This window comes from Miniopterus schreibersii (genome assembly GCF_964146895.1).
Source record: "Miniopterus schreibersii genome assembly, chromosome: 14".
Classification (NCBI taxonomy): Eukaryota; Metazoa; Chordata; class Mammalia; order Chiroptera; family Miniopteridae; genus Miniopterus; species Miniopterus schreibersii.
Genome location: NC_138114.1, coordinates 43,839,304 through 43,851,560, shown reverse-complemented (window position 1 = coordinate 43,851,560; position 12,257 = coordinate 43,839,304). Strand labels below are relative to the sequence as shown.

The 12,257-nt window shown below is 48.4% G+C and overlaps 1 protein-coding gene across 5 annotated transcripts in view; it reads left to right on the top strand.

Annotated features, from left to right (window-relative positions):
• Window positions 1-1,682: 1,682 nt before the first annotated feature.
• Window positions 1,683-12,257, top strand: part of SORCS1 (sortilin related VPS10 domain containing receptor 1) — a gene marked incomplete at its 5' end in the record, with an annotated part of 395,914 nt that continues 385,339 nt past the window's right edge. For 4 of the 5 annotated variants that reach the window (XM_081158777.1, XM_081158779.1, XM_081158780.1 and 1 more), the window contains one exon: window positions 1,898-2,455. In XM_081158777.1, coding sequence (XP_081014903.1) covers window positions 1,898-2,455 — 558 coding nt within the window. Of the gene's footprint in view, window positions 2,456-12,257 lie in introns of all 5 variants that reach the window. The other variant, XM_081158778.1, reaches the window with a different exon arrangement.

Below are 12,257 nucleotides of genomic sequence, written 5' to 3'. Positions count from 1 at the left end.
TAGGAGGGCTCAGGTGTGGGTAGTAAAGGTGCTTTTAGAAGCACAGTCTGGGTCTCCTCTAACGACAAGAAGGACCCTCCTTTGCCCTTTTGGGTACATACATTTAATGGCCAAGAGCCTGCCCTCCTTGGGTTGGTGATAAAATCAATAATTTAAATTAATTTTTTGTAACACAAGTCTGGGTTAGATTGCTATGAGAGAGATTCCTCCCGAACAGCATCAAAAACGGTTATCATTAACCGAAGAGTCGTTCTCACTCCGTTGCTTTCAAGTTGGTCCCATCGCAAACTCAGAATTCAGATTTTTCAGGAAGGTTTCACACTCTGCAGGTGTGAAAACGGGCAAAAATGTAATTAGAAATGGGAAACTGTACTATTCGGCAGTGGCATTCATTTATTCAATCAGTAAGTATTCAGTGAATAATTGAAGAGTTACCGTGTGAAAGGAAATGTTATCAGGCACATGAAGACTACAAAGAAAAGTGAAGGTATTTCAGCCCTTAGAAGCAAAGTTTCTCCTTGAAAAAGGCTTGGAGATCGAGAAGTTCTTTGTAATTTTCAAAGCCCATTCGCCTACTATAAATCGTCATCTGAACTTTTGAACAGTGGCAGGGGAGCTGGGCTGGGCAGACATTATCATCCTACATTTACGGAATTTCAGGGATGGAAGGAATTTTAAAGGTCCTCTAATGCAACCACTTCATGTTAAAGCCTCGGAAACCGAGAGATTGCTGCTTGTCTGAGGTCCCCCAGCAAGCCAGTGGCAGAGCCCCCAGCACAGACTTGAGGTTTGCAAATAGGAGTCTACAGCCACGTGTTAGAAGCTCTGGGCTAGGCTCAAAGGACACGGGTAAACAGAGCACATGCCTCCCTTCCTGTGTTTATTTGCAAATAGATACATAATAGACACAATAAATATTTATCGGATTTACTTTTGTTATTATCATTATTTTTTAACCGTGTGGGGCACTGTGTCAAGCACTGAGGACAGACCAAATAAAGCGGTCACTTCCTCCCAGGTGTGACGGTCCGGCCCTCCTGTCCTCAGCGCGTCTGCGGTCTTAGCAAAGCCGAGCTGCGGGCCCGCAACGTGCCGCGGGGACCGGTTCCCGCACAGTGCGCGCGCCTGGGGGGCAGGGCGGGGATCCCGGCGTGGTCCCTGATGGGCACCCCTCCCCCGCTCGCCGCCTAACTCCGTCACCCTCTGCGGTGGCCTATCCCCCGTCTCCCGGGCCTGGGCCGCCTCTGCTCCAGGTAAGGTCAGCGAGCCAACTCACGGCGCTAAGACGGGGAACCGGGCGCCCGCCGGCCCCGTTTCCTAAACTCGAGAAGACCCGGTGGGGAGGGGGGAGCAACCAGAGAGACTGACAGAAGCAGCCAGGCAGGGATCGGAAGTCCCCGGCGCAGTGACCGCTCCGCGAGCCCTGGGGTGGCCGCCCCCGCGGGAGGCGCGCGCGGGCTCGGAGGGGCGGGCGGGCGGCGGCGCGGGCGCGGGGCGGGCGGCGGCGCGGGGCGGGCGGCCGCGCATCCAGTCCCCGCAGCCGCCCGCGCACGGCGCAGCTCGCGAGCGGGACGCGGCGCCCGGAGCCCCGGCGGCGCCCGCCCTGCTCCCTCCCCGCCTCCTCCCGCGTCGCCCGCCAGCGCGCCCGCGCCCGCGCCCGCTCCGCCCGCGGCTCCAGTGCAGCTCCACCCCCGCGTGGCGGCGGCTCGCTCCGTCCGAACCCGTGCTCGGCGCCAGCCCAGCCCGGGCGAGCAGCCGCCACCTGCCCGGCGCCGCCTCCGCCGCCCAACTTGGATGGAGTTGGGGTCCTGAGCGCCTGCCCCCCACAGCCGGCCGCGGAGAGCCCCGCGCCGCCACCTCCGGTCCGGGACCCCTCTCCGCCGCTCTCGGCTCCGCGATGGGAAAAGTTGGCGCCGGCGGCGGCTCCCCAGCCGGGCTCGGCGCGCTCCTCGCCAGCGCGGGGCTCCTGCTCCTCTGCGCCCCGGGCGCCTGCGGCGGCGGCGCCTGCTGCCCCCCGCTGCGCCCCAGCTCGGACCCACGCTGGGTTCCGACCCCAGGGGGCTCCCTTCACCAAGGGCCGCGAGGCAGGGCTCCTGCCACGCCCCCGCCCCTCCTTGGGCGCCCCCTGTTCGCAGTGGCCCCCGGAGACCGAGCGCTGTCCCTGGAGTGGGCCCGGGGCCCCGACGTGTCCGGGGCGGTCGCTCCTCGCTCTGGCCGGAGGCGACGGAGTGGAGCGGAGCCCGAGAAGGCAGAACAAGGAGAGGGCGCGAGTAGAAGACCCCGGGGAGTACCCGGGGACGCAGGGCCGCCGGAGCCTGGGACCCCGGAGCGGGACCCCGACCGAGCCACGCGCTTCCGGACGGAGGAGCTGAAGCTGACCAGCACCACGTTCTCGCTGACCGGCGACTCGGCGCACAACCAAGCGATGGTCCACTGGTCAGGCCACAACAGCAGCGTGAGTAGGACGGACGGAGGGCAGGGGGTGAATGGAAAGGGTTCAGGTCGGCTGTGTGGGCCATGGGGAATTTGGAGAAGTGGGGTTTCTGGACTGGAAGGATGCTGCAAGCTAAAGTCTTGTCTGCCCCCCCCCCCCTCGCAGGAGTTAATGTTACCTACTAGGTAGGGAACACCCCCACCGCTTCCCACCAAACCCATCCGAGTCCTCTCCGTGCCCCAAACAGAGGCTTAAACGGAGCAGCCAGATCCGCGCCCTGCTTCTCCGGTCGCATCGGTGCGGTGCCATGGACCTGAGGGCCAGGCAGAGGGGTCAGAGAGTGTTGTGAATGTGGAGGTGAGAGGGTTAAATTTCCAGGCAGGCTGACATTCCCTCAAGTGACTTTCCCTTTACTTGCTAGACTTACGGAGGAGCGCAAGTAAGATCAATAAGACCCTGAGGATTTTCCTCTTTTCATGCAGAGCTCCTGGCCCCCTCTTCCCCACAAGGGAAGGGACATGCGTGGGTGAGGTGCTCTGGGTTTCTGGGGAGCCAGGGGGGTGCAAGTTCCAGTAGGGAAACTCTCCAGCATCTCCTCACAGCACCAGCCAGTGTGTTTTGAGAGCCGGGGTTTTCCAGCCTGTGAATGAGTGGTTGTTCTCTGGCATGAGCAGTCCCGGGGAGATCAGATCTGTCCCAGGGACAACAACTCCCTGTTGTCCCCCATCGCCGGACCTCTGGGGAGGGGCACAAATACAACAAATACAGACTCAGCCTCCCTTTACTAGGGGACGACAGAGGTTGCGGGTTCCGGGAGGCCGACGCTGGGGGGAGTGAAAGTCCATGAGCGTTGGCCAAGTCCGGGAAGGTTTTAGATTTTTGGGAAAGCCTGGCTGTCTGGAATTGGAGGTAGCGATTCCCGGTTAAGCTGCGCCCGGAAACTTCAGTGAGCTGAAATAGTAAAGATTCAGCTTTGATGTAACAACTGAAGGGGATTTAAAAGAGTGGAAACTTCTCCAGGCTGCCATTAAGCAGACAAGAAGATCATAAAAACCAAGGATGGGTAAAACGAAAAAAAAAATAAAATAAATCAAAGTTTCACCTTCCATCGGGTGATTGAGATTGTAGCATTTGTAATATGCACAGCCTATGAGCCTGATACCTTTCAAAATGTTTTCATTTGTGATGTAATTGCCAGAAACCTTCCCAGGGAAGTGCCAATGCAGTGAGTCGTTCTCATTGTCAGCTTTTTAATGAAAGCTGGGAACATTTTAAAATAATAGTCTGTCATTACGGAGTCCTTGGGCACCTGCATATAAATTGTATTAAGGCAAATCATGATAAATCGCATTATGTATTGATGTCTCTGTTCTGAGAGCGTCAGCAGGGTGTTCCCTATAGTTTAGCCTGAGTCACGAAGGCTGTGGTTTTTACATGGTTCTCGTGACTGGTTTAATCAAATAATTGACGCCAAATCCTCTGCATTCAAGCTCTGGAGACCCTTGGCCTCGCTGCTTACCTTAACTATCCTGTTTTTCACATCATAACCACTAAAATTAATCACCCAGTTTGAACTTGAATCCTAAACTAATTGAATCACTTTTACACTGCTTTCAGTGATTAGTTCAAAGCCTCTGGCTTTAAGGGGAGATTTTAAACACATCAAACATATTGGATCTGTTGTATCAAGGAGTAAAGGACTTTGGACTCAAAATATTTCTAGCTTTTAATGTAATTCAAGCTGTAAAATATCACTCACCCATTAGATCTCTACTTTAGCTCGTCTCTTGAAAGATCTTGGAAAGAGCGAGAAGGGGAGAGTACATCTTTGGCAAATTTTAAACTCCATTTAAGAAATGGTGCCAAGCACTGCCAGACTTTTTTTTTTTTTTTTTAACGGTACTTATAAGCCCAGTAGGGCTTATTAGGGTCAGGACTTGGATGGGAGACACACTGGAAAGTCTGAGATAATGTAGGAAATAATCAAGGTGGTGTATATTAAAGATTGGAGCACTCAAATCATGTTAACTAATGAGATTTCTACTCTATTAAGTCTCTCATTCTTGTAGGACACCTCCTCCCTCCCCAGCTCCTCCCTTCCCTGTCTGCTTCCACACAAATTGGTCTTTGGTGTGTGTGTGTTTTTTTAGTGTCTATGTACAGATGGTAGAGGAAGAGAAATAGTCTGTATCCAGGTCCTCCAAAGCAAAGTTGGCCCAGATTCAGAGGTGAGACAAAGTTTAAATGTTTTTTAAAGGGAAGAAAGGTAGAGAGAAACTCCCCCCCCCTCCAACTTTATGGCATGAAAAGCAGAGCAGAGACCTGAGTTCAAGTTCGGTTTATGTGTGTTCTACACAAGAGGGCATTGTGATTGTGAAGTGCGGCGCACCTGTTTGGAACTGTCATCTCAGCACTTTCCCCCCAGAGCTAGAAATCCACTAACCGAAACCTGAAGACAGCAAGAGGCTCTCATTTTTTTCACATTTAGCTGTCTTCCCCTGTAAATCCAACCAATTCATTCAGGGCTACCGGCAACACATCCTAGGAACTCAGCCCACCTTTAGCTAAGAGCCTTTGTGAGCAGGCTGCTGATGACCAGCATACCTGCATGAAGGGTGTCAGTGTGTGGTCACTGTAGCTGCTGCCCGGCTCCCGGGTATCCTGGGTGGCGCTCTCGCCTCCTTCCCCTCTTCTTCCCGCCCCCTCCAGCTGTTGGACTCCTGCGGCCGGCTGGGTAAAGGCTGGAGTGTTTTGCCTCATTGTGGGTGTGATGTGATTCTTGTCTACTGCGGTCTAGCTTGACGGAAACTGTTTGCTAGAGTTGGTGGAACACCTGGGGGGGTCTTTTGGCATGAAAGGAGCTGGGCATGAATCATTTGTCATGAGCTTGGTGTCATAAGCAAGAACATATTGTTGCTACCCTACTCATCTCAGGCATGCTGGGCCCTGATCTAAATTTACACAGTATCCTCAGTTTGTTAAAATATATATTTGTCTGTGGATTGTATGTGTGATGCGGCGGGTGTTTATTCCTTATTTCCAAGGAATTTCAAAGTGCCACACTCAATAATCCTTAAAATATTCTTGTTAGGTAATAGGTGGGTGGCCAGTGCTAATATCCCTTTCATATTTTTAAGCTGGAGTCATTTTAAATATTTCATTTCACCGCCATGCCCCCTTCTTACTGGAAATAGTGTTATAGGATTTGTTACCAGATTGGTTCTACTTGACATATTTGGCCATTAGGAAACCTCCAGTTGACTCCCATACCCATTTCCTTCAGTGGTCCTGGGACTTGACGTTTACCATCCGCCCCTAGTGAATAGACTGAGTTGAGTTCCATCTTGGGTCAGGCTTTTGGGCAGTTGCTTTACATCCCCTCATGTCACTTAATTTTCACAAAAATATGCTGTTAGTAGATGTTATTATCCCATTACGCAGAGGAGCAAACAGGGGCTTTGTTAGGCTACAGGACTTGCAAAGAGGATACCAAGGTCAGTGGCGAAGCCAGGGACCAGCACCCGGAGTGATCTGACTCCAAAACCCCACTGAATGGCTTGTCTTAAACGCCTTAAGGTAGGACAGAAAAACTCAGACATTCTGGAGTCTGTATTTTAAGTAATGCGATTTGGGGTGGATTTCAGGTGGTGGCAGAGGAGGCGTAGGAAGCTGCACGCACTTGCAGCAGAGCAGGTGCTGTAAAATGCGCCAGTCACACCGCGCTCTACCTTAAGTAGCGGGTTGGTGCTTCTCTTACCCACTCGCCTCCTCACCTTTAGTGAGACCTGGAATCTGCGACTGGTGACTCATTGAGCACGAGGTAACCTGCCACCGCTCAGCGTTCAGATCTGGCCTCCTTCAGGAAGAGGCTCCTGCTCTAAGTTAATCACATACCTGATTTTATAGACAGCTTGGATATGAATACATGATTTGGCTACACGTTTTGACATGGGTCTTTTTTTTTAAGACCTGTTTATAAAAGTAAAATGATAAAAGATTTTCGCTTTCTCGAGAGACCCACATCATTCCTTCTCTGGTCAGCGCTTTGTGCTATTAATGAATGCTCCTGTGGTGTGACATGGACCGCGGGGGGTTTGGAAGCAGACGGGTTGGAGTTGGCCTGTTAGCTCTCCCGCTTACCAGCACTTTGCCTTGAGGAAGACACTCAAGCTCTTTGAGCTTCAGTTTCTGTAACTAAAAGATGGAGATAGTACATCTTTTGTAGGCTTTTCCCTGAAGATTTGACTTGTATATGAAGTGACTGGTACCTAGTAAGTGCTCAATTAATACTAGTTTGTATGTTGGTTGAAGAAATAATTCTCTACTGGGGATGAAGAATCCTGGGTTATAGTCCTGATTGGAGCAGAAATGAGTTAGGTAGTCACAGCCTGTTGAAATTTTGCGGTCTCTGTTTCATCCTTTGTAAAATGGCACCAATAGACCAGAGCATCACTGAAATCCCTTACAGGTTAAAGTTAATCCAATAGTTTGTTCAGCTTGTAGGTATCCTGCACCTACTACATTTAAGTAAAGTACGCTGGGAGTATTGGGGACGCAGAAGTGACAGTGACCTGTAAGTCACTTTATTTTCCATGATTCTTCCTTTTCCTATGATATACGTATCTGTTTATAGGCAGTCTAGTCATTTGAGATCCAAACAGGCACTCACTTCAGTGTAAATTCACAGCAATTGAGTTTATTGTACTATACCTTTATGTTAAGGAACTTGCTACCTCTGGACAAAAAATTGCTTAATGTGAAATTAGAAAGTAAACTTCTATTATAATATTTAATTGGATTTTCTAGAGTAAATTGACATGAATGTTGACTCTGGAAACTATATCTATATCCTTTTGAGGAGGGACCCCAGAAACTCATAGGCTAGGGTCCAAATGCTAATGGAATTTTATTATTTAACTGAATAATAATTGCTTACATTTGAGGAGAGATGACTGTGTGGCAGCATTATGCTAAGAAGGTTACACAAATTACTTAGTTTTAATTTTGCAAATATGTGTTGAGTCCTAATGTTTGTCAGGCAATGATAATAGGGACATGGGTGGAGTGATGCACAAAGATGAAGAGAGAGAAAACCTGCCCTCAAAGAGCTTTAGCCTTGGACCCAGGGAACCCTGTGAAGACGCAGCAGAAGAGGAGAGTATTCCGAGGGCAGAGCATGCTGTCCAAGTTCAGGAGCAGGGTGGCGTCTTCTGGCCGGGGTGGTCGTCAGGCTTCATCGCAGAGCTGCTGCTCCAGCTGAGCCTGGAAATGCAAAGAAAATTTTAATTAAGAGATGGAGATCATGACAAGGATATTTTGAGCTGAATGGATGGTGCGGGTAAAGGTCGAGAGCAGAGATGTACAAATTCCTATCTATATCCAGGAAATTAACCTACGTTAAACGTAAACTATGCTTAACTCAAGTTTTAATCTTAGAAATAGTTTTAAAAATATGCCTTAAGCAAAAAGTGTACACATCCATCTTCTGGTGAGTTTGGGTATGTTCCAAGCCCACAAAGAAAATACAAACTTGTGTGGCCGCTTGGAGACATGGCTGCCCTTGTTTGCACATGAAATCCCAGCTGCGATCATCATTGCTCCTTCTTTACCTTGACATTTTCCACACACGGTTTTCACAAAAGGACTTTCTTTCATTTAAGTTCTTGGTTAGAAATATCACTGGCCACGTTGCCGGGAGGGTAAATTAATTTGGCTCCTTTCCAGCTTTTTTAAAGTCCCCATACTTATGTAAAATAGGTGTCCTGTCTTTGTGTATGTCTCAATTTACCATCCTATGTCTCTGGCTAGAAAGTGTGGAGAGTGTATCTGCGTGGCCCACACGGGAAACCAGCCAAACAGTGTGGCCTCAGCGGACAAAAGAGATGGTAGAGAAGAGGCGTGGTGGGCATGAGGTGAAGCCAGGCTTCGTGGAGGTGACGTGGTTACTCTTGAGAAGTGCCCACTCTGCTCAGAAGGGATGGCCAAAACAGGCAAACCTTTGGCACGAAACAGAGGTGGAATCTGACAGGACAACAGTGTGGTGATTCCCAGAGAGAAGGGGGTGGGGAGGTAGACAAGGGTAAAGGGGGACAAATGGTGATGGAAGGAGGCTTGACTTGGGGTGGTGAACACACAGCACAATGTACTGGTCATGTATTAACAGATTGTGCACCTGAAGCCTATATAATTTTATTAACTGATGTTACCCCCAATAAGTTCAATAAAAAAGAAAATTAAAAACAATTAAAAGCGGTGGAATCTTGCCCTGGCTGGGTACTCAGTTGGTTAGAGCTTTGCTGCAATACGCCAAGATCGTCGGTTCGATGCCCGGTCAGGACGCAAGCTCAGGTTGCAGGCTTAGTCCCCAGCCAGGGGCATGCAGGAGGCAGCCAGTGGATGTTTCCCTCTCACACTGATGTTTCTCTCTCCGTCTCCCTTCCTCTCTCTCAAAATGAATTGAAAAAAGATATAGTGATTATAACACAAGTCCCTCTTAACATAAATAACCACCAGTTTAGTGAACAGCTTCCCTGGAAGTGAATTCAAGAGCATCACCCCGTATTTTCACTTCATCCTCACCCAAGGCTTACAAACGAGGTGTCACTCTTCTTACTCTCAAGCTGTGGAAGTCAAGGCTTGGGGACATCCCCAAGGTCACCCCTCTAGAAGGGGACAGAGCTGGGATTTGATATTTTTCCTTTCTCGCTCCAAAGCTGCTGCTTTTGTACCATGTTGTCCCTTTGTAAGGGTTTCTTTCTGAGTTTCTTTAGCGAGAGCTCCACAAGTCCGTGCAGAGGGGTGGTAGGGGAGCACTTGGCATGAGCACCCCGTCTCAGGGATCCCCATCTCGTGCCGCCCCGATCTCAGGTCACTGACCTGATACACTTCTCTTGATAATGCACTGCTTGATCGAATCCCTAACCTTTGTCTGTCCCCGTAAGTGGGACACCTGGGGTTATTAATCTGTGTCGTCATGTTATGCTGGGAGGATGTGTGGGATGTGCTGTTTGGTTTCTCCCTGCTGGCTAATGACCCTAGAGTGACAGTGTGGACAACCTGTATGGTTTTTAAAGAAAGTGCTAATAAGAATCATGTTATCAGGCAACCGGCTAATCATCTTGTGCCCTGGAGCCAGTGGATTGATGCCTCTAGTCATCTCCCAGGAACCAGAGCAACCCAGGCTACTGAGACACAGAATTGCGGGTTATCAGCCTTCTGCCCCAGGGCCTGTGGCGTGTGTAGTTAAAAGGGAAAGGTCTTCCACATTCAGCACTTCCAACGTGCTCTCTTGGGTTCAAATGTCAACTCTTCCTGTGTGAGGATTTCTCACCTCCAACATGCACTCTTGATTCGAATCCTTAAAGGGGAGAAAGGCTAGTTTAGGCCTGGTTGTCATCCAACTGTGATCCTGCTCAGGACCTGTCTGCGGCCCTGTTCACCCCTACTTGCATTTTGCTGAATTGGGGGAGAGATTCTTATCTGGGCAGCCCAGGGCTCTGTCACTGGGCACCTAGAGCAGCATTTCTCACAGTGTGTCCTCATGGGACCTGCTTTTGAGTCTGCTGTTGGGGACTAGGAATCTTCATGCTTTATAAACTCCCTAGGAGGTTGTTAGGAATGCAGAAGTTTGAAGATCTTTTCCCTAAGGTTCATGTGTGAGTTTGGGTGTCCATGAACCCCTTCCATTGTCTACACGATGTCATGTCAATATGCTTGATTTCTCCATGATAAAAACTGAATTCTGCAGCTCATATCAGTTTCTAATAGAAACAATGACCCCAATGGCGAAGACCCATGGAAGGCTCTGTAGGAGGAGGAAAAATGATTGCATGAAGCAGCACGTGGTCCTCTAAGGAAGGGATGCCTCTCTGCCAGATGGTGGTATTTCTATCACTGAGTGTATTCCAGACAGTTATTTTTCCTGACTATCCGTATGACCAATGGAAGGCATGTCTTAGGTGGCTGAAAGAGTACATTATTTTACATATAACAATGTTTAGTGCTTGGTTTCAGTTCCCACTCCAGAATCTACTAGATATGTGAACTTGGGCAATTAACTTTATAACTCAGTGCCTTAGTTTCCTCATCTGTAAAATAGAAATAATAATGGTATACTGTTTTTAAAAAAATTATCTTTATTGTTGAAAGTATTACAGATGTCCCCCTTTTTCCCCACTGACCCCCTCCACCCCACCCCGCCGCTCTAGGACTTCACCACACTATTGTCTGTGTCCGTGGGTTATGTGTGTATGCATATAAATTCTTTGGTTAATCTCTTCCTGCCCCCCTCTTTCCCTCTGAGATCTGTCAGTCTGTTCCATGCTGCTTTGTCTCTGGAACTATTTTATACATGGCTTCTTGACGGTTAAAGGAGACAGTAAATATAGATGTGCTTAGAGTGTCATCTGGCATATAGTAAGCAATCAATAAGGGCTAGCTGTTATTGTTATTATTATTTTGTTAATAATAGTATTAATAATGCTCACATATGGTTTACTAAAATATATTTGGAATATATTTCTCATGGTATTGCTTCTGTTTCTGCATTTATGTTCTTTCATCCCAGTTTCAGCTTCTTATCATGAGGGCTGGGAGTCTGTCTTGCTCTTTTTGGCATCTCTCTCAACATTTCTAGCTATTTGAACATAATACTTGTCACAGGATTCTCGACCCAATTTCCATTGGGGGTGTGGAGGGAGGGAGGTTCCCCGCACTAACAAGCAATTCTCAGACACCAGCCGGTGTCCTGTAACTTAACTCAGTTCTGACACTGTCCACATAGAGATAGCATCGGATTCCACAGGTTAAGGGCTCAGTTCTACAAGACTGCACCCACCTTCTTTTCAGGGGCCAGTTGCACACCCAGGTTATCTAGCCTGTGCTTCTGACAGATTGGCTATTGATGGGAGGTTCCCACAATCCCCTCCTTGGGTTTAATTAATTTATTAGAGCTGCTCACAGAACTCAGAGAAACATTTTACTTACCAGATTATCAGTTTATTATAAAAAGAATAACTCAGGAACAGCCAGATGGAAGGATGCCTGGGGCAAGGAGTGGGGAAGAGGCGAGGAGCTTCCATGCTCCCTGCGCTTGTCAGTGTGTCATCCTCCCCAAATGGCTGTGTGTTCACCACCCCTGAAGCTCTCCATCCTGTCCTTATGAGTTCTTATAAAGGCTTTATTAAATAGTTATGATTAATTAAATCAGTGGCCATTGGCAATCAATTTAACCTCCAGCGCCTCTCTCCTCCCTGGGTGTCCCACCCCTCCAATCACAGGGCTGGTTCTTCTGGTAACCTGTCCCCATCCTAAGATACATTCCAAAAAGTCACTTCATTAACGTAACAAAAGAAACCCTTTTCACTTTATTCTAGGAAATACCAAGGTTTTTAGGAGCTCTGTGCCAGAAATGGGGACTCAGGCCAAGTATTTATTTCTCTTCATACATCACAATATCAAGACTTGCTTATTGAATATTTGCTCTTTAGGATACTATTTTCTTGGGGGAAAACTAGCTTTTCCCATAGAACAAATAACCCATTACCTTGTACATGAGTGTTATGGAATATTCAGCCATTAGAAGATTGCTTATGTAAATATATATGTTGAATTGGGAAGCCGCCCACAGAATACCAGAAGGGGGGGAGAGATTTAAAAATAGTACACATGTAAGCCCCATGAAGTCAGGGTTTGGGGTTCTGTTTTCGTTTTCTTGTCTGTATTGCTTTCTTGTATATTTCAAGTCCCCAGAAATATACCTGGACATAGTAGTGACTCAGGACTTAAAAATTTTATTATATGGTATAAAATCCCACTTTTGCAA